This window comes from Thermobia domestica, chromosome 11 (genome assembly GCF_964235325.1).
Source record: "Thermobia domestica chromosome 11, izTheDome1.hap1.1, whole genome shotgun sequence".
Lineage (NCBI taxonomy): Eukaryota > Metazoa > Arthropoda > Insecta > Zygentoma > Lepismatidae > Thermobia > Thermobia domestica.
In genome coordinates, this window is record NC_137464.1 from 226,261,844 (window position 1) to 226,288,975 (window position 27,132).

Genomic DNA, 27,132 nt, shown 5'->3' on the forward strand with positions numbered 1-27,132 from the left:
ACGAAGTCATCGGGCTGACACAAGAGATATGGGGTGCAGTAAAACAGCTCATCAGACGGTGACGAGGATCTCATTCGACCAATCAGTGTGATCCTTATGCGTAGAATGGGGAAGACCGGCGATATTATCAGAGTTTGATTGGAGTCAGATTGTGATGACCTCACGGCTGGGAACGAGTATCTTGGAAACAGCACAACTTGTTGGATGTTCACGTGCTGCCGTGTTTAGTGACTTCCAAAGGCAAGGAAAAGACTGAAACCAGCAACAAACTACAAGAAGTGGAGCGGCCACACTTCATTAAAAATGTCCGACGTTATTGACTGTCAAGGTTGGTAAACAGAATAGGGAGCAACTGCAACGCAATTAACACCAGACTTTAACAGTGGGCAAAGCATGAGTATGCGTGACCACACATTTCACCGTGCACTGTTAGACATGGGCCTCTTCAGCCTATGTTTCACACGTACACTAATGTTAACCACATTGGATCATCGATTACGACTCGGATGGGCACGTGTCCATCGTCACTGGACCGCAGAGCAATGGCACAATGTTGCGTGGTCCGATAATCACTTTACTGCCTTCATCACATCGATGGCCAGGTTAACTTCTGATCTGTCGTCTTCCAGGGGAAAAGCTGCACGAGATGTAGATAGGACGACGAGGGGCCGGTTGTGGCTTCATTATGATTTGAGGAACCTTCTCACGCTCATCCACGGGCCCTGTAGTAGGCATAGTTAGCACCATAACGGCTCCTAGCTATTGGCAGGTCATTCCTGATCATGCACACCCAGTTATGAGGGCCATATTGCCAGCTGTAAAAATCCGATGTTACTGACCACCAAAATATATGCAAAACTTCTTAGTACAAACCTTACAGATGATAAAACCTTAAAAATTATGTTTTTACTTGCAACTCCTGTAGTGAACAATAATCTATGATCTATAGAACTGATGTCAGAAAATGATTTTTTTTTTTTTTTTTTAATACGTATTTGTTCGCATTAATACGTATTTGTTCGCATTATCTTCATCTACGGCCTTTAGCCCGTCACGTGTGAGAGATGACGTTCCTCGGTGAGCACACTATCCGGGGAAGAGGGGAAAGAAGGAAGCGGTCTGGAACCTGTATGTAAGGTACACTCATGTCCAAAATTGTTGTCGCATGTCTATAAATGTGTTGAAGAAATATAATTTGATAACGAATTCGCCCGGTATTTCTTATAATGTTCGTATGTGTATAATCGGCAAAGACATATATGTGAAAAATTTCATGTCAAAAGAGCAGTAAATAAGAACAATAAAACGAAAATAAAATTTTCCTGTTCATTTATGCTGCATTTTGTTTTACTCACTCTAATTTTCGTATTTATAATTCTTTTCCTATGAAATTTATCACAAATATATTATTTCCCGATTATACACATAGTATAAGTACCCTGCAAAATCATTATCAAATTATATTCTTACAAGAAGACAGTTATAGATACGCGACAATCATTTTGGACATGAGTGTACCATTCTGGTCCGGTCTGGTGTGAATGAGGAAAACCCAGGAAAAACCTCGTTCAGGAGGGCTGGCCTGAAAAGACTTTAACACCTGTTCGACCGAGTGTTCCCAACGGGAATCGAACCCGGAACTGCTTTTACCAAAAGCAAGAGACTATGCTATGCGGGACCACCTGTAATAAAATGGAGACATGTGACGTCTTGTTACAGAAGTTGAACATTATTCATCTAAAGTAAGCATCTCGTGTAGTTTACTCAGGACTTCTACGTATACGTGTTTCAAACGGTCGAAATTGGCAAGTAATGGAAATAGTACGCTACTGATCTCTAAACCATAATTTTGGTTTGAAAATTTGTTACTAGCAACAGAAAAGCCTTACATTTTCCTTAGAAACAAATTCATTCGCACTCTCGCATTTAATACAATATTATGCTACACTGTTATTTCCAAAATTGCAAGCCTAGGAGGAATGAAGGATATGCAACCAAACTCTCAAGATTTGTATGACAAGGTATGAGGTACGAACGATCACGATTTCAGCCGGATGGCATATTGCACACGAGGGTACAATATTGCCCTCGGTTCGGTGTACGGAGTTACACACAAGAGGGCGGTTTATACAGCATTTACGTAGTAAAAGTATGGACAAGAAACGTGAGCAAGTGCCATTGTGCCTCGTTAACATCAAAGGGCTCATTATAAATACAACTGAACATGGGTTTGAACATGGCCACATGGTCAGTCTACGGGAAAGCGACTTCTATCACGAAACTCGTGTAGAGGACATGTCGCCATGACAGTAAGGGAAAGAAAACTGTACACAGGAAGTTTAGTGGATGAAGAAAGCATCTGAAGACTGCTTTAGTAGAAATTTCACTAGGTGCATCCAGACAATTTTCTAATAAAATATATTTATTAATTTTCATTCCGATAACTTCTCAAGACTATAAGCAAACTGAAATTATAATATTAAAAGAAATGATAGCTGAAAATACAATAATAGTAGACAAACTACGTACTAACTCTACAATGCAAGAGGAGAACATACGCTCTGTGCCACGGTACCATCACCTCCATGCGTCCATGTCAAGTCAGGTGCTCCAATGCAATATAAAAACCACAATATTAGTTGGCATTCGCTGATTTAAAATGTAATCCAACCACTCTTTTCTCTTGTCTACACTTTGATTTAAAATCCATATTCAGTCTCTTACGTTACGAAAGAAAAGACACCAAAAGCTATGTTCATGCAAATCACAAAGCCTTCATGCAGGTGAAACAAAACAGGCATGAATCTGATCAATTACCAGAGATTTCTCTTCTTGTACTGGTTTCGCTGACGCCGTATCTTCAGGATTACAACTATCAGGTTTCTCTTTTTTTATTTCCTTCTGTAATGCATTATCTCGTTTCGGTGATACTGGGAACTCACTGGCATTTTCAGTTTCACTTTTACTGTTAGTATCAACTTCTTCGTGAAATCTGTAAGAAAAAAGTACATTAGATACACCTTACCAAAAAGTACAGTGAAACCTCTCTAAAGCGGACAACCGTGGGGAATCAAAAATTGTCCGCTATAGAGAGGTTTCAATATTTTGTTACGTAAATTAGTAAACAAGGTAATATGCAATTAGAAAAAATATTTTTGCATGAATCTTGTATCTATTTACGAATATTACAAAAATGTTACTGTACCTGCAGGTTCTGCGCCATCCAATAATCTATCCATTCACGCGCAACATAGAAATAAGATATTATAGTTTTCTACACTTTACACTTATCACTACTTACTACGTTTTCAGTATGTCGCTTTAATTTATGTGTTAATTGCAGTCCAGTAGTGTCTTTTTTTTTTTTTTTTTTTAAGACAATATGCATATCCACGGGCAAAAAATACCAAACTTGTCTTCTGCTTGGTTAGAGATTCCAGCAGGACAGTAGAATAACGTGTCATCCCAAACGGCGGGCAACTGTCAATCACTTTTGTGTCTAAATCAGGTTTGGCGGGAGTGGAATACAAGCAAAGGACATCAGAGTGTTGTTAAACAGAAACACTTCGTCTAGATCGCTGAGCAGACAGTTGAGGAGGCAAATGTTGTCTACTTTTCAACTTGTTTCTAGAGAAAGTGTCCGTACTAGAGAGTGTCCGCTTTAGAGAGGTTTGCAAATATGTTTTTTCTTATTACAGTGTTTGGGGATTACAAAATATCCGTTACGGGAGGTGTCCGGTTTATAGAGGTGTCCGTTAGTAGAGGTTTCACTGTACTTTAGATATACAAGTGGCAGTCACAAAGTTTCCGGCATGCTGTTCTAGTTTTGGCATTTGTGATGCAATTACAGTGAACCTTGTACAGTGCAGTCCTTAAGTTGCCTAGTTATGAAATGACAAGTATGAACAGGTCATAACAGTCACTTTACGAGTAGTATAGCTAAACGGATGAGTATGTGGTGATTAGTTGGTGCAATGTCGCGATTCAAACAATGCACAGACATTATAAAGCCTTAAGGTTAGTGTAAAAGGACAGGTTTTGCCGATAGATGTCACTACAGTCTTCGTATCTCTCCCATGTATTTTTTACCTTTCACGAAAATTTACAATTTCTTTTACAAATTTCAACGTAGAGACTTCAAATTTTTAGAGAAGGAACTTCATAACCTATTAAAGGGAACAATCCGTGCCGATTTTTTATTTAGAATATTTTTCATTGTTGAAACAGTTCCATTGTTAAAGGTTTGGATATCCATTTCAACAATCAAACCATTTCAACAATGAAGAAAATTCTAAATAAAAAATCGGCACGGATTATTGCCTTCGATAGATTATGAAGTTACTTTTCTAAAAATTTGAAGTCTGTAGGTTGAAATTTGTAACAGAAATCGTGAATTTTCGTGAAAGGTAAAAAATACATTAAAGAGATACGAAGATTGTACTGCCATCTATCGACAAAACTTGTCCCTTTAAACCAACCTTAAAATCAGTTTACGGTGTCAGTGCTTTAAAGAAAGCAGCATCGATACCCGTTTCGCCATTATAGAAGACATCAAAATCAACGCGACGGCTGAACTTCAGAAGATACCAAAAGAAGACTTTCGCCGATGTTTTCAGCAATGGCATAAGCGGTGGAGAAAGTTCAGTGCCTACTTTCACCCCAAGGCGATTAAGTAAAGGGTACTTATATTGTGGTAATAAAGAGTCACAATTATATTCCGGGAACTTTTGGACTGGCCCTCGCATCTTATTTTTGTTAAGTTCTGTTTCGTGTTTTATGCATCAAGTATTTTCGAGCTCCACCTGAGTTCTTTTTAGGGTTGCAAGATTTTTTTGACTTAAAAAGTAGATTTCTGATATTCAGAATTTACATATAACACATGGTACTGTGGAATACCTTTAATTTGGAAAAAACTGGGCCAGTTTCATTAAAACTAACTGCAACATAGGGGTAAAAGTGCGGGGAACGCCGCCCCCCACCTTGAAAAAAATATGTACGGCGTCTCCCCAGTTCCTAAAAAATTACAATGGGCAAAGATAGGCAGGGATAACGGCGTGGCGTCATGCCCCTACCTGCCGTCTCTCCACCTTTACAGATCCACTTTTACCCCTGCTGCAACACACAATATTATATATATATATTAAATTCCTGGGTGGGAGCACATGTAGTTTGGATTCCAAGATCCTCGTCTTACATACCCAAGGTGCTGAAAGCAACGCTAAACTTAAATCCAACCAACCAAGTATATTACACAAATCTTTGTTACCTCGAACATTTTGCATGTCTTAACAATCCCAAATTTGTTTATATTCAAAAACCGGTACGTGACGTTTGGGCGCCGCCGTTTGGGCGCGGACCTTTGGGCCCCGCCGTTTGGGCACTGGACGTTTGGGCGCGAAGCCATTTGGGCGCCAGACGTTTTGGCGCGAGTTAAATTAAAAAATCATTATGTTAGGCGCTGAGTACTAAGTTCGAATCAAGATATCACAAGGTGTCTACTGTAGCGGAAGCCTTGAATGATACTGTATTTTGTTTTACATACTAGAAATACTGTAATTTCAAAATTCTAAAAACTGAATTAACAATTACATTTTGTAAATTTAAGTTTCAACCAAAGTTAAGTGTGCTTTTTATTTGGTAACTTTTCAAGCCAAAGGTAAGTAGACCAGACTAGATGTGATTGACTGCATTACGTACATAGTGAGCCGATTCCATTAAAAAACTTAAAGCAGGCCTTCTACTGTAGTTATGCACAATAAGTCTGAATGTCAAACACATTTCTAGTGGCTAAATGACCAATATATGTACACTTAACTATTATTTTTCACTTTGAAATTGTTCTTTTTTTTTCCTTTCGTCACTTTCTTTAATGGAGATTAAATGCTTACAATGGAACGAAAAAAAATGTGTTAAGTTTTGATTTTTATATTAGAATGTTAATAAAAAAAAAGTGATACCAGAAGTATGGCATACTGCAGTTCCTAAACTCAATGTCTTAGACACCCTGTATGCGAAATATCTTTCCTTCAACTCGATTAGGATTTAGGATTTTTAGATTTCTGGACTCTAGGCATCTAAGGCCATTTAGCCCGTCACGTTTGAGAGAGAGCACACTATCCGGGGAAAGGGAAGGAAGGAAGCGGTTTGGACCTATAAATTAGGTACCACCCCGGCATTTGCCTGGTGTGAATGAGGAAAACCTCATTCAGGGTGGCTGGCCTGAAAGAGCGTGTTACACTTTTTCGACCGAGTGCCTCCACCGGGAATCGAATCCGGGACCGCTCGCACCGAAGGCGAGAGCGTTAGCGACTACGCTACGCGGGGCCACTTCCCTCAACTCGAGTGCGCGGAAATCTTTTATTGGTAGTTCTTTATTTGACTTAAGGAAAAGAAGAGTTTGGCAAACGTAATACGAAAGAAAATAAATTTTAATATTCATAAGTACGGTATGTAATTATCAACTTTTTTTAAAAAAATACAGAAATTAAATCAATACGTTTTAATTAACATTAAGAAAATTATTAACACCGTCTGATTCCTTCATTTCCTAGCTTTCTTATATAATATAATAATTAGATCAGAAGTACAAGAATCGTGAACAAGCGAAAAATCAATCCATGACGAGGTTAGGCAACAAATGCCACAAACGCAATAAACTATTTAATTTAGATGAATAAATAAGGTAGAGTTAGAAAATATACAGATAAATGAGGTGAGATAAAAATAGAAGTGTGGGAAATTTATATATCTTGATTCGCGCTTAGTTTTCAGTGCCTAGCATACTTTATGTTGTAAATTGTGATTTTTACTATGTATCTCGCGCCCAAACGTCTGGCGCCTAAACGGCTTTGCGCCCAAACGGCAGCGTCGAAACGTCCGCGCCCAAACGTCCTGTCCCGTCAAAAACCTCCTTGTAGGACATAACAAATTCACAACCAATTGAAGTTCTGTTTTTACTCGTATTAGTTCAAAGTGGCTTTTGTACCAAACAGCAGTATACCGTGATCTATCGAAAATGCGATATTGATATACTCGAGACGGAGTTAAAGACTAAGACGAAGGCTAAGGTGCTAAAACCAAACTATTCTTAGGAACAACAGGAATGAGGGGAAAGCGTGTATTGGTATACAAGTTTTCCCTTATACATATTCCGTCTATCAATACAAAAATTTTTACACACATTTCTTACCATCTATAGTATTTTTCGAGATATATTTGGATTGTGTGCTTTTACCCCGGGCCACTCCAGAGGGATCCAAAGTTGATGGGAGGAATTTCTGGAGGGAATTTTAGCGACATTCTCCCAATTTTCCCTGTTGAAATACATTATTGGCCCCAATACATAGCACCTCCGAAAAGCTTGTTTCACGCTGAAGAGAATGAACTATAAACCATGACTTTCCAATGAACAGTGTTGATGCAATAGCTATTTCACTGCGAGTCTACGATTTTCTTTATAATAACAGGGTTAATGGGCCCCAGGGACTTACTCCATTGTCCATGGATCTAATTTTTTGTGTACGAACATATCTTTGTTGTGTTTATCGAATGGACCAGGTTTGATTCGGATGTCCGGATGACACGTTCATGATATATTTGCACTAACATAAAAACATCTTTAAAGTCTCCGAGGCTATCATTTATTTTATGTATTAAAAAACAGAAGAAATCGTTTCACGGGGAAAATTGAAACGTATAACGCAAAGCTTAAAAGGAAAATGCAAGATCTGGCAACTCTAGTTTTTCTAGTAGACGATTAATGGAAGCATAGTTCACGAAAATATGTTAATTGAATACGAAAGTAAGTTGCCGAAAGTATATTTCGATGTCAATGATGTCGATCAACAAAAAATACGATTAACTTGCGGGATTTTATTTCTGCGCCGTTGAACCTCTGGGTTCCTTATGAGAGATTAACCACCACTATCCTCTTTATATGCCTGTAACTCCTATTCTGATGATTAATTCACTGGAATCATTTCAGCAAGCAATCTTGTTGCTTTAGCCGGCCAGACACTTAATTGAAAAATGTTGGCTTCTTGAGATCTTTACATGACGTTCACTTTTGCTTCTTTTCAAAGAAAACAATAACAAAGCCACTGTTCTAAATATTGGTGATCACTAGAGACGAATTGATTCTGAGTGTAGTGTCTCCTTCAGCCGCGAAGCTATATAAGACGTTGGCCTACAGATTAGCGTGGGATCCGAATTATATGGGTTCCCGCCGGGACCTGAACTGGGGTCTTCCATGCTACAGGCATGTACGCTAACTGTTTAGCAAGAGAGAGCTCTCTGAAGATCACTATAGAGAATTAATGTTAGCCAAAGTATCTATTTCTGAATGCTAGAGATATATATGGTGAAGTTCAGTTTTCGCATGTCATTCTTTACGTTCACTACCGATATTTTAGTGAATAACTGTTCATTTATCGTCCACATACAATAGATCAAAACCTGAAAATGACAAGTTATAAACATATAAAACAACATAAACCGCAACTATGTACACACATACAGAAATCTTTATGGTAAAGTTATTCATTAAACATTATGAATAAATTAACTTGCTTACCTTGATTTTTTAAAATTATCTGCTGCTTCCAGTTCAGCTTCTAATTCGGCCTGTCTTTTCCTCTCATGAAGAACCAGCGTTCGCAAGAGTAGAGATGCACTTCCACTGCTGTTAGAACTACTAGCATTTTTTCTACGCTCTTCACTTAACTCCCCGTCCGAGTTCGGCACTTTATTAGCACTAGTTTCATTGTCTACTTCCCGATCACTACTATTAGAATCATTTAAGCGAACAGTTTTCAAATCAATTGGTTTGTTCTCTTCCTCATCAATTTCATCGTCCACATCTTCAGAGTCCCTTAAACCTTGATACTCCTCCACGAGTCCGGACTCATTGTCGTACTCTACTGTATTACTTTCATCGGCGTTATCCTCGACGATTCGTAACGACGGTGAATCAGCGTCATTGCGCTGAGCCTCGTCACTCTCCGATACATGATTGTCATCATTGCTCACTACGCTATCCGAGGCCACGTGTTTGTCATTCGTTGTATTCTCAGCTCCTGTTAATGACAATGGAGAGCCTTCGACTCCCGGTGAAATAGATCGTTCCTCAGATCTATCCTGAATTACCACGTAACGTCTTTTCTTATCGGACACCAACAAACTTGATTTGTACGATACATCCGGGATCTTTAACTTACACTTCCTGAACCTATCGGATAAGCGCCTGATATCAGTTCCGATTAAATCTGGCACTATCAATTCCGGTTCACTTGTTTGTGTGGTCCCGTCTTCCTCTGAATCAGACACTCCATCCCTTTTCGACGCCCTTGATTCACGATCTCCTGTGGCGTACGTTCGGCTACTCGCTTCCTGTGACCCACTGTCTGTAGCATCTTCATCAGGTGGCTCTTGTTTCACCACTACTGTGTCCGAACCATCTACACCTCGAAACGCTGAAGGCTTTCTCAAGTCCGTTCCCTGATATAGTGACTCATTAACAGCAGAGGGCTAGAGGAAAAAAATATAATTATCTTAAGAACCAACCACTAGTCCCGGTTTCTTGATTTACTATAAACTAGCTCAATACATTACATAGAAAGACGACGTTTTAATATACCTTGCATTGTTTTAATTGATTCTTGATTCAATAATTATTTTCCTTAACTTTTTTTTTTTCAACTCAAGGTTAAAACCAGAAGCATCTTTTAAATAAGGAAGAATCTTGACATTTTTTCACAGGTCTAACTTCAAATGATGCTTCCAGTGTTAAGGAAGGGAAATATTGGATCAAAAAACAAATAAAACAACGCACGGTATGTTAAAAACCTATCTTCTATATGATATTCGATTGCGTAAACAAAATGAAAACATCAACATAGACAATATAGGTTTAACAACTCAAATATTGATTAAGAAGATTTATTTTCTTAAGTTTTGGTGAACTTCTAATACATATGAAGTTGTATATTTAGCTAGCTGTCGTTTCTCTGCGTACCGCATTTGCTGGCACATTGGATACACTTTTTTCTTTAAGAGTAAGGCCAAAAAATGACGGGTATCTTATCCAACGATACAGAGATTTTAATTCAATTGCAATAAGTTTTCCCGATTCTGAAGTGTTTGATATCTTTCTTGCTTCTTTACGGTATACAAGAGCATGCCGGTTACATGCATTTTGGACACGATTACTCTTATTATTTTAGAGTAGTCGTACGTATGTTTTTCTCTGGATACGCATACGCTATAGACGTTTCCAAACGCGTATGCGATTCTACATTTAGTTAAGCTCCTTCATATATATATATATATATATATATATATATATATATATATATATATATATATAAAAAGTCGTTTTATATTAAATATGTATCCAGTGGCAGATGCAGGATACGATCAAGGGAGGGGCTAAACCATAGTTTGCCGCTTTATCCAGTGTAAAGCAGTTTGAAGCCCATTTTATCCAGTGTATACCTGAGCGTCAAGGGGGAGGGGAGCTATAGCCCCTACAACCCCCCCCCCCTGGATCCGCGCCTGTATGTATCTACAGGATGTCTACTAAAATTCCAAAATGAAATTTCGCGTGACTTTTCCGTGACCTTTTCTTTACCAAATAATAAAATTTCGTAACACTGTCAAGAGCGAATTTGGGTGCGAATTAGGCCGAATTTTCACCAATGCGATAGAAACGTGGCTTGCTTGCGATTTGATAGTGTCTAAAGCCCACCATAGAGTTTTTGGTGATGAATTTTGACGTTTTATAGAACAAAATTTTCCAATTTGTTCTTACATTTGTTCAGATAAAGAAATTCGTGACCCTAAAAGCCAAATTTCTTGACTTTCATGACCGTTTTCTGATTTCGTGACATTCGTGACCGATAGACACCCTGATTTATATCTATCTATCTATTTATATACGTTGTCCGCCAGAAAAATGTATACACTCCTTGTCATCCTGTACCAGGACACTGACAATTGTTCTGAAATTTAAGTATGTTGCAGTATGGTGTTTCGCCCAACAGATGTCGGTATTGTCAATTGTCTTCAGTTAAAATTATGTTGTAGTACTTTTTTTTGCTCAACAGATGTCGACACTGTCAGTATCGTTAGTGAGATAAGAAAATGGCAGGAGCACGCTTGACGTTCGAGCAGCGTAAGTACGTTTCGAAGTGTTGGGAATGCCATCGAAGTACAGCGTCAATGGAGAGGGGAGTTTGGTGCTGAACCACCAACCCGCCTAAGAATCAAACGCACTGTTAATACGTTTGAGGTGCATGAAACGATTTGCGATATCCACAAAGGAAGATGAGGAAGAGCGCCTACGGCAATAAGTCCTGCTTCATAGGCTCTCGTGTTGAAAAAGTCTGAAACGTCATCACAGAAGTCTGCTATGCAATGTACATGGGAGGTGGGGGTTACCACTAAAAGTGTACGATGAATTTTGAAAAACGCTAAGCGAAAATGTTACATTCCGCGATTACTGCATGCCATTAATAATGACGAACTTGATCGTCGAATGCAATTTTGTAAATGGTATCAGCAAATGGCAACCAACGATAAACAGTATGTGACGAACTAGTGTGGTCTGATGAGGCCCGCTTTAAACTAAATGGAACAGTCAATTGACATAACTGTGTCTACTGGGCACCGAAAAATCCGTACGTCCATGTTGATAAGGCAGTCAATCTACCAGGGGTTACTGTCTGATGTTGACTTACAGCTCGGGGTTAGGTGTTTGGCTGCCAACGGCCAACACTCTGAACATCTAATGTAAACATATGCTTACTTGAAGGTTTGTAACACATGTTGAAATAATAATTAAATGTAATTAAGAAATATGACATATAGTTTTTTGTTTTTTCTTAAACGATGTATACATTTTTCTGGTGGATTATGTATATATAACACACTGAGATGTCGGCAAACACGGTCATCACATTTGTCATAATGGGACACGAGTTTTTGTACACACTTCACACGAAGTTGTTGCCTAAGTGGTACGCAAACTTATAACAGCTGTTTCAGTTTTCGTGTGCTCATTTCGTCAGATCTACCATCAATTACAAAATTGATTTAATAGATGCTTTTTTTCATATATGTGAATAGATGGAATTATTCGGAGTCAAAATCCAGATTGGGAGGCGAGTGACCCGTTCGAACTTCTGAAAGAATACGATTGGGGTTTTATAGCATGAAAACATCAAAGAAAACGAGCCGCGTATGGAGTACACAGGTTTCCTGGTCCACTGGAGAATACCCTTAATCTTCACAACAAGTAAAAAACATAAGCTTTAAAACATAAAATAATTTATCTACTTAAGTATTATTTTCATGACTTGAACGACTCAAGATCAATCGCTTTCCACAAGTCAATGACGAAGGATGAGTTTGTGATTTCGGTTAGTGAAAAATAAATATAAATGCTGGAGCAAAATATGAAGAAGAACGCTGTATAAGGACTATTTCTCTTCTTATTTAGGGAAGGGAACCATTTCCCGTATTTACCTTCTGCTAACCCAAAATACAAAGCCTTGTTTTTATTGTAATCTCGAAGGTGATATATTACGAGTAGCCATAGTTATTATCAAATAAATTAAAGAAATATAGTAATATCAAATTATTCAAATGATGAGTGGAAACACTAAGTATGTGGAGTACGTCTGTAAAATTTTCACTGAACGGTTTGGGCCACTTAGTTAATCACATTAAGATTGAATCACTTTACGTACCCAATTTGCACTTTTACTGCAAAGGTTTGCAGCTGCAAAGAGACCTCTTGTTGAACTGTTGTTTACGTAGAAAAAAAAAATCTTTATGGGCAATTTCTTTGTGAAAGAAATTACAGGGCTCATAGTGGGTCTGGTCTCTTCTAAATAGTTGAAAAGTGACCAAAATTTCATCGAAAAGTAACTTTAAATCTTAATGCCAAACTTGGGCATAAATTGAATTTTACATTATTTTTTTTCAATCAACATAGGGCCGACCGGATCATAGCTAAAATACGCAATGTTTTTACATGTTAAGATTAAAAATTATTTTACTTCAGTTTGTCAGCTAATAAATAAAAAAAAATGAATTACTTATGTTTTGAGGTTCATTATTAATTGCATATTTGCACGGTTCTAGAAGAAAGAATAGACACAGAAGGGCTCTCAAACCCACATTGAGAGCTTAAGCACCCACCAACCAAACACTGTGCTTTAGAAGGAATAAAAGGCTGACGTGAGAATAAAGATGACTTGGTTCACATGTGGTAGCAAGTACTTAAGTTTTCAGAAGAATAATAAGTAACAAGTTTCTGCCTTTTTTCATTTATTTTTATATTTTAATTAGAAAACATAAATCACACGAAAAAAAAAAGACCCTCTTCCCCCCCAAAAAAGTAACTTTTAGTGACTAACTTGAAAAAAAAAAGTAATTTTTAGTTAAAAAAGTGACTTACTATGAGCCCTGAAATTATAGTTTAATACTAACACCGTAAGAGATCTGTAGATACTAACAAAATACGAGAATCTCTCTTAGGCTATGCTTGTTCTTTCATGTAAACAAATTCAAGTGTCACTTCCCTCACGAAGAGACTGCCGTAGGAAATTTTTCTACATAAATTATCCAGTTCAATAAGAGATCCTGTCCAACTATGAACCTTTGCACTAAAGTGTAAACTGTGTTTATGAAGTGATTCGATCTTAATGTGAATAACTTTCCTGGTGAACAAGGCCACATATTAAGTGGCTGCAATAGTCCAGTAAAAATCTTATAGACGCATTCAACGGAATTAAAGAGTTATCACTCATTATTTTCATAATTTGATTAAAAATGCGTAAATTTCAATCTTTCAGTAAACAAAGAAATAATATTTGAAGATGGTATATTGTACTTGCATGGAAGCAGTACACTAAGCTACCTTTACGTACGAATAGAATGATACTGCTTACAATGTCCTGCAAAATTCTTTCAGTACAGTTTGTCGATTATTAATTTATCTGCGCAATTCACTTAAAGGACTAAGTCTAACACATTCAATAAATACTGTGTTTAACATATAATTTGTAACTCTCTTACAGTTATATGCAATCCATTAAGTTCAAAATCCTTACGAAATAAATAAATAAAAGATTTTCCTGTTTAGTATTAAAGAAATAATAACAAATATGAAAAAAAATAATTGAATTATAGCATAAAATTAAAATAAATAGCATAAATAAGCATAAATATACTTCTTGGTAATTTGTTACAAGAACTAGGATGGTAACAATATTGACTTGCACCTCATACTTTGTTCTTATTTAGAATTTCATTTTTATCATATTTCAGTCATTGCTGTGGTCATGATACCGCGCACATGCGATGTATGCAGTAATTTTACTTCCATCCCGTTCCAATTCCATTGATATTCCTAGTCCTGTGAAAGAAAAGCAGCCGCAGTATTCCATAAACCACACTTCTTGTTAACGAATTCAACACTTGTAGGTATTAAATCGATCATTTTCATGAACTTTAAGGTTGTTTTTTTTTCCTCCAGAGAACAAGAAAATAGTTTATCAATGTAATTAAAGTAATAATTTCCAGTTATATCGCATTTGCAAGGAATCATGGTCACAAAGATCACTCAAATATAGTGAACATGAAGTTCTAAATAGGAACAAAATTCGAGGTGCAAGGAAAGAATCTATTTTCCGAAATAGTTCCTAGAGTATATATATCAGTAATCATAGGCTTTAATAAATAAATGCACAATAAAATTAACATAAAAAATACAGTAAATCCAACTCCGTTGTATACTATTTAACTTGCAACAAAGAGAAGAATTATATAATCACACGATTCAACTCCAAACGAAAGAAGTGGGAATGATCAATTAAGACGAGATATATTTTGCTTTTACCTGTGGCTGGCAATTACGTGCTGCAGAATGCCAAATGTAACTTTTAAGTACAGCTTCTGACTTGGCACAATTTTCTCGGAACTTGTAGAAAGAATCAATTTTGAAAAAACAATGATAGCATAACAGCTTTGGCAATGGATCCATCTCAGAGACCTGTAAAACAAATAGAAACATTATCATATTAGTTTCTATCCAAAGTATATTATACACATTAACAACCTCTACTACGATTTTTTTATTTATACTGACATAGTTGTAATTATTACTATTAAAAACTTCGAGAGTAGTTTTTAGTAATAATGTTACATACCACTTTCATCGAATTAAAGTCGTTTACAGAATATAGTATTTATTATTCGGTTTTACAAGATAAAACGGAAGAAAATGGCCCTCACTTGACACATGATTGGTTCTCTCACATTAAACTGTAGCTTCGCGTCTTACACAGCCTCGGTGCTGACGCTGAACCCTTACAGAAAGTAGAGTTGTTAGCAGTTAAACAAAAAGTAGTAAAAGAAATACTTAACAATTTTTTTCCAAGCTTTTTGCCTGGGATTTGTTTTCTCAAAAATTTGAATTTAAATGAAGAAACAGTAATTTCTTTCACAAAGATGTTCAATTTATAATGTAAAATGTACTAAAAGTGTACAATGATCATAATTATTTCTTCGGGATTAATTTACAATTAACTATGAATTAAAACTTCTTAGTAATTTTATGTCAAAACTAGATAAAAAGAACCATACCCCGTATGTAGAGATTTTTCAAAATCTGAAAACGAGCTATCTTTTGTTATTACCAAGATTTTAATTGATCGATTACATTGCAACTGAGCATTCTTATTTATCACTATATGAGAAGAGATCTATGCTTTAATGGTGGCTCACGACAACTTGACCAAAGACCACGTTAGTATTTCAAAAATATTGGCACAAAACAACTTCTTTTATAATAGTACAGAAAAAAGTTTTGTGAATAAAGAAATTTTTACTATCGTGCTAGACATAATCTCAAAATTAATGGTATTTTGGTTAATTCTGTAAACAGCTCATATTAGTCTTCCAATTTCAAAACTGAAATTTGAGAGCTCGTAGAAAGGAGTATTTGAACTGAAAACATGATGTAAGCATATTTATAGTAACAGATTTTTTAAAAAGGCAAAAAAAAAAAAAAAAAAAAAAAAAAAAAAAAAATTCTTTATGCTTTCATGCCCATCTTTTGGATTAAAGTAATACTTTTTTCTTGCATGAAAGTTTACAATTATGCAATACATGAAACCGAAATGACAAAGTATATAACATAAAGGTACTGATAAAATTAAAGTTAGGAAACTCAAACAGTACAAATGTCAAGTTGGGTTCATAGCTTAATCTTGCACGTGAAAACTCAATAGCTTTTTCTAAAATATAATCAAGCTGATACTATGTCTACAGTACTGCACTCTATATACTTCGTTAATTGTAATCTACTGTACAAAACCGAAGATTGCAGTTGAATTTAAACACTCCCCTAAACTGTAAAGAAGATTTACAAAGTATTCTTCTTCGTATCACATTATTGAATAAGGAAGATGCAACACACGAAAAGTTATTAAGGTAAGATGCTTGTTTTCTTCTCGACAGGAATCAAAGAGGAATAGGGAGTGATTAGCAACATTTTGTATGGATCGAGATTTGAAACTTTCGCTTTAAAATTTTTAAACGTCATTTACAATATAAACGCCGCTGACTAGGGGACATTAGGTAATAGTAAGATACTTAACATTCTCAAAGTGTTCTACTAACTCAGCAGTTCAGAATTTAACTTTTCTGACCACCTTCGTAAGATTTCCTTCAAATTTAACTAAAGAAACTCAAGAATGAAAATATAAGACAAAATCACAGCTTAAATTGATTTGAAGATTTTGTGGTATGCAAACTGTTCTCATTGGGGGGCGAAGGAGAGTGTTTTAGCATCGAGACTATATTACATACAGATCAGATACTACTTGAGTCCCTACTGGATACCGAATTCCAGTTAACCACGCCAAAAATGAGAATGTTAGGCAAAAAATAATTATGCTGGTATACACACGAATCAGAACAAAAATATACATACATCTGATAAGTATCAAACAACACTTCATAATTATAATGCAGTTAGAGAACGTAATTACTAACATATAGAGATCGCCTGAGATAGAATTATATGAATGAATCGAACCAAGATACCAGCTCCAAATCAGAACGATTTTCAACTTTCTGCGGCGACTTCCGAAAAATCCAAAAACTTTCTGCAATCATTTGTCATGGCGTAGATAAATAACATAAAATTTTCAAAAACATAAAAGAAAAGAAAAAAAGCTTTTATTGTTTTTCTGTTCCTGTTTTCCTAAACTTCTTTCACTTGTAGGCTTTTTTATTCATGGAGAAATATACAGGGAGCTTAAAGAGCTGTATAATAATTTAATAAGTAACCAATCAAGAAATCACCACATATATTCACTAAAAAAGAATTACAGTTACTTCTTAATCACCTTAAAATATGGAATGCATCATTTAAGTATCCTTGATTCCTCGTACAATTTTGAATGTCACCTCTTTAGACATTAATTTGTCTCTAGAAATAGGCTTGAAATTATTGTGGGTGACTACCATATTTCTTTACATAAAGCCATTAAAAAAAAAAAATGTTTTTCTTGTAACCAGCAGGTGGTCCATTTATTTGCATGTAAGCCAACATACCACTTGTGCCAATCTCTTCAAACGAAAAATTACTGGCTGCAGGGCGGTTACTCATAAGAAACCCAGCTTTTACAAATCGTCCTTAGGTAGCCATTTTCTAAGTATCACAAGCACATTATAACCACGACCAAGCACTACCAAGCAATGTGCAATGGCCCAGTAAGCATCCCGCTACCTGACAGTTGTCTGCTAGGGCCTCGGCTCGGCTGCATGCATTAGCACTGGCAACTGTACGTACCGCTTACTTTCCCCTTTGGCGTCTCTCAAGTTTGTCGGTATATTATCATGACTATCAAACGTTGAATTGTTCTGAATCGTGTTTTATGTACGGAGAAAGAAAATCCTTTTGCAACAGTAACTTTTATTCACAGAATAATCTGTCAGAGGCAATAATTTTCGTCTACAGGTTAGCCAATCTTTCTGCAAGCTGTATTCTCTTTCTGCGACATTGTCGCACTGTCGCCTGTTGGAAGATACCAGTGATTAGTGATGCTGTGTATTCTAGTTGCGACCATTTATTTATTTATTTATTTATTTTCTAATAGTTGAATTTTTCATCGTCTTACCCCTCACCAATTTGGGTTCCAACTAACGTGAATAAATCTTAATCCTGAAAATGAGACTTTTTAAAAACAAAACTTAGTGTGGAACGTATTTTTAAAATCGAATTGGAGATTGGAAGGGGACGTGCAAAGACACTCTATATTCTTGGTCATTACATCAAAATCGAATATATTTTACGAAAGTTATCGTGGAATACAAACACATATATAAAGATGTATATTTTAAATGGGGAGGGGGTATTCGTTTTACATTATGGGGCTAAATTCACTGTTACTTCATGACTGTTTCAACATCAAGCACTAAGGACTGTGGGACAGGCACGAATAAAATACACATAATACTATCAAAATAAAATATTTTTTACGAAAGTTACCCATTTATTGAACCTTTTATTTTTCATTAATTTTAGCTCCATCCAAAGAGGGATTCCGAAGCCTCAAATAAAACATAAGCCATTGAATTAAAAACAAGGCTTTATTTAGCGAATTATTGTATTTGCTGTTCATTGAGAAGAGAGGAAGAGAGAGATTCATCTTTTCACCCTTGGCAGATATAGCCACACCTGAAGGGATCACTGGAGTCTTGGAATCCCCCAACGAAACTATATATATATATATATATATATTATGTTTTGTTGGAATGATTATTTTTTTATGCAGTTTATCCTGCAAAATTATTTTGTATCCATATGTTGAAACTTGCATTATATGGGGGTTTGACTCTTATTCTTCATGGGTTGTTAACTCTAAATAACAGATAAGTCTTCGGAGCTAGACTATAAACAAGGTTTCTACAGATTTTTGTAAACTGTTTTCCCTAACAAACATTCATCCATCATAATAAAAGTTTGTGTAATTTTTCCACTTTTTCGTAACTTTATCAGTTTAGTTAGATACCTTAACTAAAGCTAGAGCACTACTTCATTTAAAATGGGTCAGCCTACGAAACACATGTGACCAATATATATATATATATATATATATATATATATATATATATATATATATATATATAAATTAGTCTACGCGATACGGAATTATACGTGAATATACACACGGTATTACAGACTATCAGTTTCAAGATCCAACTTTCCAAGGACTGTCATTAGATCTTAATAACATTTATATAGAACCTGCAAGAAAGTATCATTAAAACTGAAAGAATCATTAAAATCGGTACATCTGTATTGAAGTTATACGTGAATATGCACACAATGAAGTCGGTTAACTACGATATTAACACTATCAACTATTGAGAAGTTTCATGGTTATCGAGAACGGCTCCTTTGTTTCCCTGACATTAAAAAACTTTTCTATAATTTTCCTGACAAAAATCAAATTCCTTGACAATCCCTGATTTTCCAGGTCTATGAGAACCTTGATGAAACATCTCAACCGGTACAGTGTAAAAAAACATATTACTCGACTTCTAATGTGCTCATTTTCACTCATAACTTCGACACAGATTTACCGACTTTTATTGTTTCTATTTTGTTTGAAAGAGTATTCTTTCTTGTTGGTCCCGTATAGACTTCGTGACGATCTAATAGTAGCTTGGGAGCTAGACTATGCAAGTTTTCAACGGCTGACAGTGTTCATACCATAATTGTATGCAGGCGCGCACCCAGAAACTTTTGTTGGGGGTCCAATATTACAAGCCACTACGTCTACGTAGTATTGTACGGGTATTATTCTGCATTAGAAAAGACGATAATTGATTGTAAAATACTTCCACCTATATTTTCACAAACAAACAAACAAATAAAATGATAGAACAAGTATGTTTTTTATAAGAGAAAGAGTACAGATGAAGTGTAAGATCAAATTTTCATGCTATATCAATCATTTCCCTGTTAAACAAGTGGAGTTTTATTGAAGAAGTGTACAAATGTTTGGGGAGAAGAGGTCTAGGCCCGATGGACCTTTCCCCGTGGGTGCGTTCCTGATTGCATGTATGATTACGTATAACTTTGAAAAAATGCACAAATTTTATTCACTTACTTTTTGCAGTGGATTCAAATAACTTTCATTGGTTCTTAGAATAGTCTTCGGAGCTAACTGTGAAACTCTTCAGCGACTCAAGTGTTAATACCGTAATTAACCGGTTTCATTAAGTGCATGTTCACACGTATCTTCAACGTAACTTTTCGCAGGTTCCATACGATTATTTTCAAGATCTGATGACAGTGTTAATAACGTGTATGGAGTTCACGTATAATTGAGTGGAGTTGATTTTAAGTTTAACGTCCCGTTCAGCATCGAGGCTATATAAGACGTGGAATCCGAACCACATGAGCTACCGTCGGGAATCGAACTCGAGTCTCCCATGCCAAAGGCGCGTACGCTGACCGCTTAGCCACGGAGGAGCTCACGTATAATTCCGTTAAACAAGTAGACCGATTAATACACCTACATATATTAGGTACCTAATAGGTATATATACTTATATTTGGTCACGTATGTTTCGTACGGCTACCCATTTTACAGGAAGTTAGGGTCCCACTTTTAGTTATCTAACTAAACTACTGAATAACAGAAAATAACAACTTTTTTATGAAAAATATTAACCGACTTGAACAAAAGCGCTGAAAAGTAGAAAATAATAAAAGTGCTAAAAAAAAAAAAAAAAACAACATAAAATTCATTAATATTACCTTTAAGCATTTTTTGAAGTTTATGCCAAAGCAAACACATTAATGCCTTATAAAATCGCCATCCAAACTAATTTTATATTAGCAGGGATGCAAACTATTTTTGAGGTCAAAATTACTGACTTTAAATCTGAAAATACTGACCAAACACTGAAAATACTAATTGGTCACCCTACTCCCCACTGAACAGCTGTAAGCAAATGTTAACTCAGTTATTAACAAATCTTGCAATATGATATGATAATAAGTATATTAAATTCAAGAGATGAAAAAATACCAAGATTGACTTTGTAAAACTGTCTAAGCAAAACCAAGTACATAGAAAATTAAATTGCACTAATAACTGCAGCTGCTCAGGTCAATTTCCCTTGCCTCCTTTTACTCATACAAACTTAAGAATCTTATTATTATGTTCACTCCTTTTAGGGACTTTTCTTGAAAAAAGGTAGTAATTAATGAAGACTCGTTTTTCTACACTTTTCTGAATTTTATCAGTCTTTTGTTTCTTTTCGTCAGCTTCTTTCTTCAACTTTGTGGCACTGACAAGCATTACTTGTGCTACATCGCCTCCAACAATTTCCTTGTTCTTAATGGCCTTTCTCAACAGTTCATCTGCTTTCTTCAGTAACCTATCAGATGGTTGTCTCTTCTCTTCTTCTTTTTCTTCATCCCTTAGACGTTGTTAGGTACATTCTTTTTCTTCAGCTGCCCGCTGTTTTTCCTTTGCTTCTCTTTCTTGTTGTTGTTCCTTCAATTTCCTCTGCTGCTCACAGAACTCTCTCTAACTCTTCTATGCAGTATATGCCAGATCAAAAAGCTCTTTAGATACATATATAAGATGTGCCTTCCCATCAGTAGCGTAGCCAGGATGTGTGTTTGGGGGGGGGGGGGGAGGCCCAAGTGCTGTTATAGGTACATATAGAAAAATTACAAACATCAAAGTACCACAGTACATTGTCGGACCTCTTTGGGGGGGGGGCTCTTCCCTCCCTCTCTACGCCACTGCTTCCCAACATATATCTCATGTAGAGCTCTCTTAATGTGTAAATAGGCATTGAGAACCCTTTCTGATATGTTCGCACTATCAGGGATCATAATGCATAGAGAGCCTGAAAACTCTCAACTTCAGCTGAGCCATGTGAAAGTAAGAGGGGCTGCTTTCACAATTTTTAACACCGTTGGAAATTTATGCTCTCCTAAAATGTTCGTCTTTTGGAAAAATTGGTTCCAATAAACATCTATTCTTTTTTCACTAGTTGTGATCTCATCGTCTTCTAACCTAAGTGTGCCTTCTTTGTAAGGAATAGGCAAGGCTTCGGCTATTTTGACAATTGTTTAACCTTCCAAAGAGCCTAAAATACTAACTTTACTGACCAGTTTGCATCCCTGTTATGCACTAATTTGTTAGGCTTGACACAAACAGACTTCAAATATTTTTTATACATAATAATATTTTCAACAATAGAAAGAAATGCAGGGTCTTATTAAACGCTTGCAGTGACTTGGGTTTAGAAGAAAATGCAGAGAAAACTAAATGCATGGAAGTGCGTCGGGACCAGGGTTTGAAAAAAACCGGGTATTTTTGAAAAAACCCAACCCACCTGGGCCCATAAGGTTTTTTCGGGTATTTTCGGGTTTTATTGGTTTTATCGGGTTTAATTGGGTTTTTTCGAAATATTTCAATGTCTTTGGGGTAAAAGTGTTAAAATGTGATTTATATTTTAAGATTGTCATTGTCGCAACTTGCAACAATTCTCTGTTCACTACTGTTTTGAAAAAATGGCCGACATTTTGAAATTTTATATTGAATCGCCGAGAAAATCTATACAGCAAATTTAGAATGTCTTTTGCTTCTACCCTCAAAATTTCAACTTAAAAGTCCGAAAACTGCACCCAGTAGCGTGGATACACGCTAGTTGAAAAATGGCCGCCATTTTGAAATTTTACGCTGGATCGCCACCAAAATACATACACAGCTAATTTAGTGTCTGGTGCTTCTCTCTGAAAATGTGTTTTTAAAAGATCGAAAATTGCGCTTTGTAGCGTGGATACCCGCTATTTTGAAAAAAAAAAAAAATGCTGCCATTTTGAAATTTTACGTTGGTATGTCGCCAAAATCTATGCAGGAAATTTAGTGTATCTCGTGCTTATACCCAGAAAATTTAAACTTAAAAGACCAAAAGTTGTACCCTGTAATGTGTGTGTGGTAGTGGCAGACAAACGAACAAATGTAGATCGAATCATTCCAGGAGTATCAGTAACGTTCGCCAAATACAGTATGAGTACCAAATATATTAATTTAAAACAAAGATATAATTCACGTATTATAAAATAAATGTTTCAAAATATCTTATATGGCAAATATTTTCCATCGTAAAGTAAATGGTTTTATTGTTGAAGTTCACTTCCGATACCTGGCACGTTCAATTACGGGAATTTCCCTAGCACTAACAAGACGGTTCTTTCTCGAAAATGAATTTAAAACAATTAACAAAGAAATAATTCCTATTTTATAAGGTAAATGTGTTAAATGAAATTAAATATCTTCCAGATTAAAATAAATAGTTTTATTGTTGAAGTATTCACTTCCAATGCTTTGTGCATTCAATTGCGGGAATTTCCCGAGCACTTTTCTCATAACGGGTTTTCCCCGAAAATGCAACTTCCATTACTGTACATCGACACTTCCACTAGTACGGAAGTTTAAATTCAGCACCTGAAATAGTAGGGTTACATAGCCTTCGGAACTCCGAGTGTTAAGCTTCTTAAATCTGACAATTTTTACGCTGTTGCTGATGTTTATTCTCCAGAATGCTTATTTAAAGAGTAGCAACTGATGACTGAACTAAACTGCTGTTGTTGGAAAACAAAATTTTAGTGAAGATTACTTGTGCTACCATCTAATATATGAAATAATACTATTAGCTTGTAATGTATTTACATATTTACTGGTGGTACAGGCACCTATGCCCTTAAACTCGTCAAATGTATGAGGGATAACGCCTCACGGCGTCGCCGAGCACACTATTCACGGAAAGTATTTTCTAAAATATGAAATTGCGTATTTTACTTCAAATAGGCTATAAACACAATCCATACATTAATTTTTCTTATAATTATCTCAAGCTAAGATAAGCTTTTTTATTCATTCAGTGCATTCAGAACTTTATATAGGTCTAACATTGAATGTTGTTGTATACTCTAACATGAAAGCATCTAATTCGCCCAAGGGAAGTCCAAAATCTGATAAAAGTCACTTTCAATGTGATCACCTTAGTTGTACCGATAATATACTACCAAAAAGCTCAAAAACCCAAGTGGGTTTCAAAGTGGGTTTTTTCAGGTTGGTCACTAATATGAAATTTATATGTTCCTCCTATTTCTTTACTTCTTCCATGTAAGTACTTTCAACCTTTCTCCATGTCCTTTTCTACATTTTCTTTCTTTTTTCTTTTTCTTTATTTTGAGAGGAGGAGTGACGTGTCCCTTTCCCAAAAGATCCACGTCTTCAAATAGAATATATCAAAGCGCGACATGTTAGAAGGAAATAGTATACAGTATGATAGCCTGAGATCATAACGTTTTAATCACACGCCTTTTTTTTCTGATGGAGGTAAGGTGCAAACAAGAAAAGAATAACCGTTGTGGGTCTGTATAAGGCAAGTAAGACCGCGCCGATGAGATACTATTAAACTTCCTGGAGCGACTTGTGATTACCTGTGTGTTCGTCTATCGAACCATAAAGAGATACTAACTGGCATCCAGTCACAAATTCACAGGTCATCAGATATGGCCTCATCTGACTCCTAGCATAAGCCGATGCAGAAGCAAAGTGTCAAGGCGAAAAATGAAACCGCACCTAGATGATCAATATTGTGCGAGGGTCTAGGGGTTCGAGCCTACAGACGTCGCAAATAACATTTAATAATTGCAGCTAAGAGGATCATACGAGCACAGCAGCTTCTTCAGCGGTTCATAGGTAACTCGCACAACCTCTTTACCACCAAAGAGTAGTCCCTGAATGGCCAAAATGACCGGGTGTACGCAACACAATTTAAGGTGGGGCCACATTGGCTCAGATGTAGAGCGCTCACCTCTTGTGCGTGGGGTCCCTAGTTCGGTACCAGGTCTCGCAAAGTGAATTCTGTGATGGACACACATCGTGTAGATTTTCTTGGGGTTTTCCTGTTTCTTCTCACCTTCTTCTTTCCAACATTATTATCACCGTATGCCTTAGCCTCGGTTCATAATCGTGATACGTTACTGTGATTGCTCCTAGGGTGCAACATCGCGTAGAGGGGACTTTCATACCATGACGTGACACTCTTCCACTTATGCGAAGCTGGAATAAAAACGCGCTGTGAACTTCGGCATCTGTAGTTCAATCTCTCAGTATCCACTAGTTCTTCGGTTTCGGGCCATACCGAGCTACCAAGCGAAGTAGCTCAAGTGGTAGAGCGTTGGTTTCGCATTCGGGAGGTCGTGGGCTCGATTCCCACTGCCGACCATCCTGACTGGGGTTTTCCTGTCCTACCAGGCAAATGCCGGCATCGTACCTACTAAACAGGCCCTGGTCGATACCTTCCCAAATCCTTTCCATTGTTATTACTGTTGCTTGATATCCAGTGTAAAATGGCCTCTGAGCTGTATCTGGTGATTGTTAAATAAATATATAAATAAGGTAAAGCTGATACAGACGTGGGTGTGAACAGCATTTTGAAGTAGCTGGATTCTTACTTAAACAAAAGAGACTAGTAGTTATTTCATCGCGTCGGACACCGACTTCAGATATAAATATTTATCTTATTGCCTGGGAGAAGGTAAATAGTTATTTTAATAAGTACAAAAATCACAAAATATTTTATAGTGGCGATATAATTAAGTCCCATGAATTTTATTACACTAATGATCAGCCCACAGAAAAAAAAAAGTTTGGATAATGTTTATACTAACGAAGAAAAAAGTAGCTTATTATGCGGCACTGTACGTCGTTTTTAGTTGACCACAAAAGAGTATAGCATTTGTTTCCTGTAACACCAAACAAAAAGTGTTTAATTATTGTGTTAACTAAAAGGTTCAGATTATTAAGTGAAATTCACATCAAAATTAAACATCTAGATTAAGGAACTTAAATTGGGAAAATAAATAAACTGTACCAGAAATTCGAGAGCTTATAATAATTTTATGCGCATTTTGATTACATATCTGAATGAATACTGTTCGGAAAAGGTTAAGAGAAGTATTATACGTGGAAGTAAATATATGGAAACAGATTTAAATCACAACGGGACAGACTAATCATACTGCATAATATTACCAATACTACAGGATTAATTACCGACTGCTAAAAAGAAAAATATAAAACTACTGAAAAGATACACAGAAAAAGAGATAAAAACAGCAAAAATTACTGCGAATTAAAACTTCATAAATAGTTCAAAGAATGAGTGTACAGCAACTTGATCTATAGTTAGTAAGAAAATTGGAAAACGCGCCGTTTGAGGCCCAATACAAACATCTGTAAAGGAGTTCAATGAATACTTTCAAAAGATGAAAACTCTTTCTCCGAAAAATCAAGATTTTGACTTTAGAAGTTAATTAGCAAAATGTAAGTGATATTGTGTCAAATTTTTCATGGACTGCAATAAATAGGCTACAAGAACAGTTTTATCAATCGTTAGTAAACTGAAACTTTCGAACAGTGAGATTTTTATGAATTTTCTAAGAACTTGTTAAAAAAAATAGCTGATGCTATAACTGAACCTTTAGTTTACCTTTCTTGGATGCTTCTAGAGGAAATCTTCCTCTGACTGCCTTAAATTGACAATCACAGTACCCATACATAAGAAAAACGATAAAAGTAAACATAATAACTATCATTGTGTCTCCAAAGTGCAAATTATAACCAAAGTTTTTGAGCAATATATTAAAAATCAATTATCAAACTTCCTTGAAATGAATAAACTGCTCTACACTATGCATTTTAGATTCAGATTGGAGTTTTCCACGGCTACGAGTGTGTAAAATATCTTCTCCTTGTTTACCTCAACCATAGGTTGGTGGGCAACATGGAAATTTTAAAACTTTTCTCTCCTTTGGGAGAGCTGTTTTATACTTTGATAAGGTCTCTTCTTCGTAATTCTATCCTTTTGCCTTTCCTAGATTTTCTATCCTTGGTCTTTCTCTTCTTGATTATCCTTCTCCCTTTCCCTCTGTCAGCACGGTGATTCAATCGGAGTGCCAAATAAGATGGCCAAGCACCCTGTTTTTTTTTTCCCCTATTATCTTCATGA

At 36.1% G+C, this 27,132-nt stretch overlaps 1 protein-coding gene across 2 annotated transcripts in view; it reads right to left on the reverse strand.

Moving 5' to 3' along the window:
* LOC145664778 (uncharacterized) overlaps window positions 1–27,132 on the reverse strand; it is a 55,813-nt gene that overhangs the window by 22,066 nt on the left and 6,615 nt on the right. For both annotated transcript variants that reach the window (XR_014127517.1, XM_081731734.1), the window contains exons 2-4: window positions 14,903–15,055; window positions 8,573–9,525; window positions 2,818–2,992 (exon numbers count right to left, since the gene is read on the reverse strand). Coding sequence is in view for 1 of the 2 variants with exons in the window: in XM_081731734.1 (XP_081587860.1) it covers window positions 2,818–2,992; window positions 8,573–9,525; window positions 14,903–15,055 (1,281 nt within the window). In the remaining variant the exon portion in view is untranslated. The remainder of the gene's footprint in view (window positions 1–2,817; window positions 2,993–8,572; window positions 9,526–14,902; window positions 15,056–27,132) is intronic.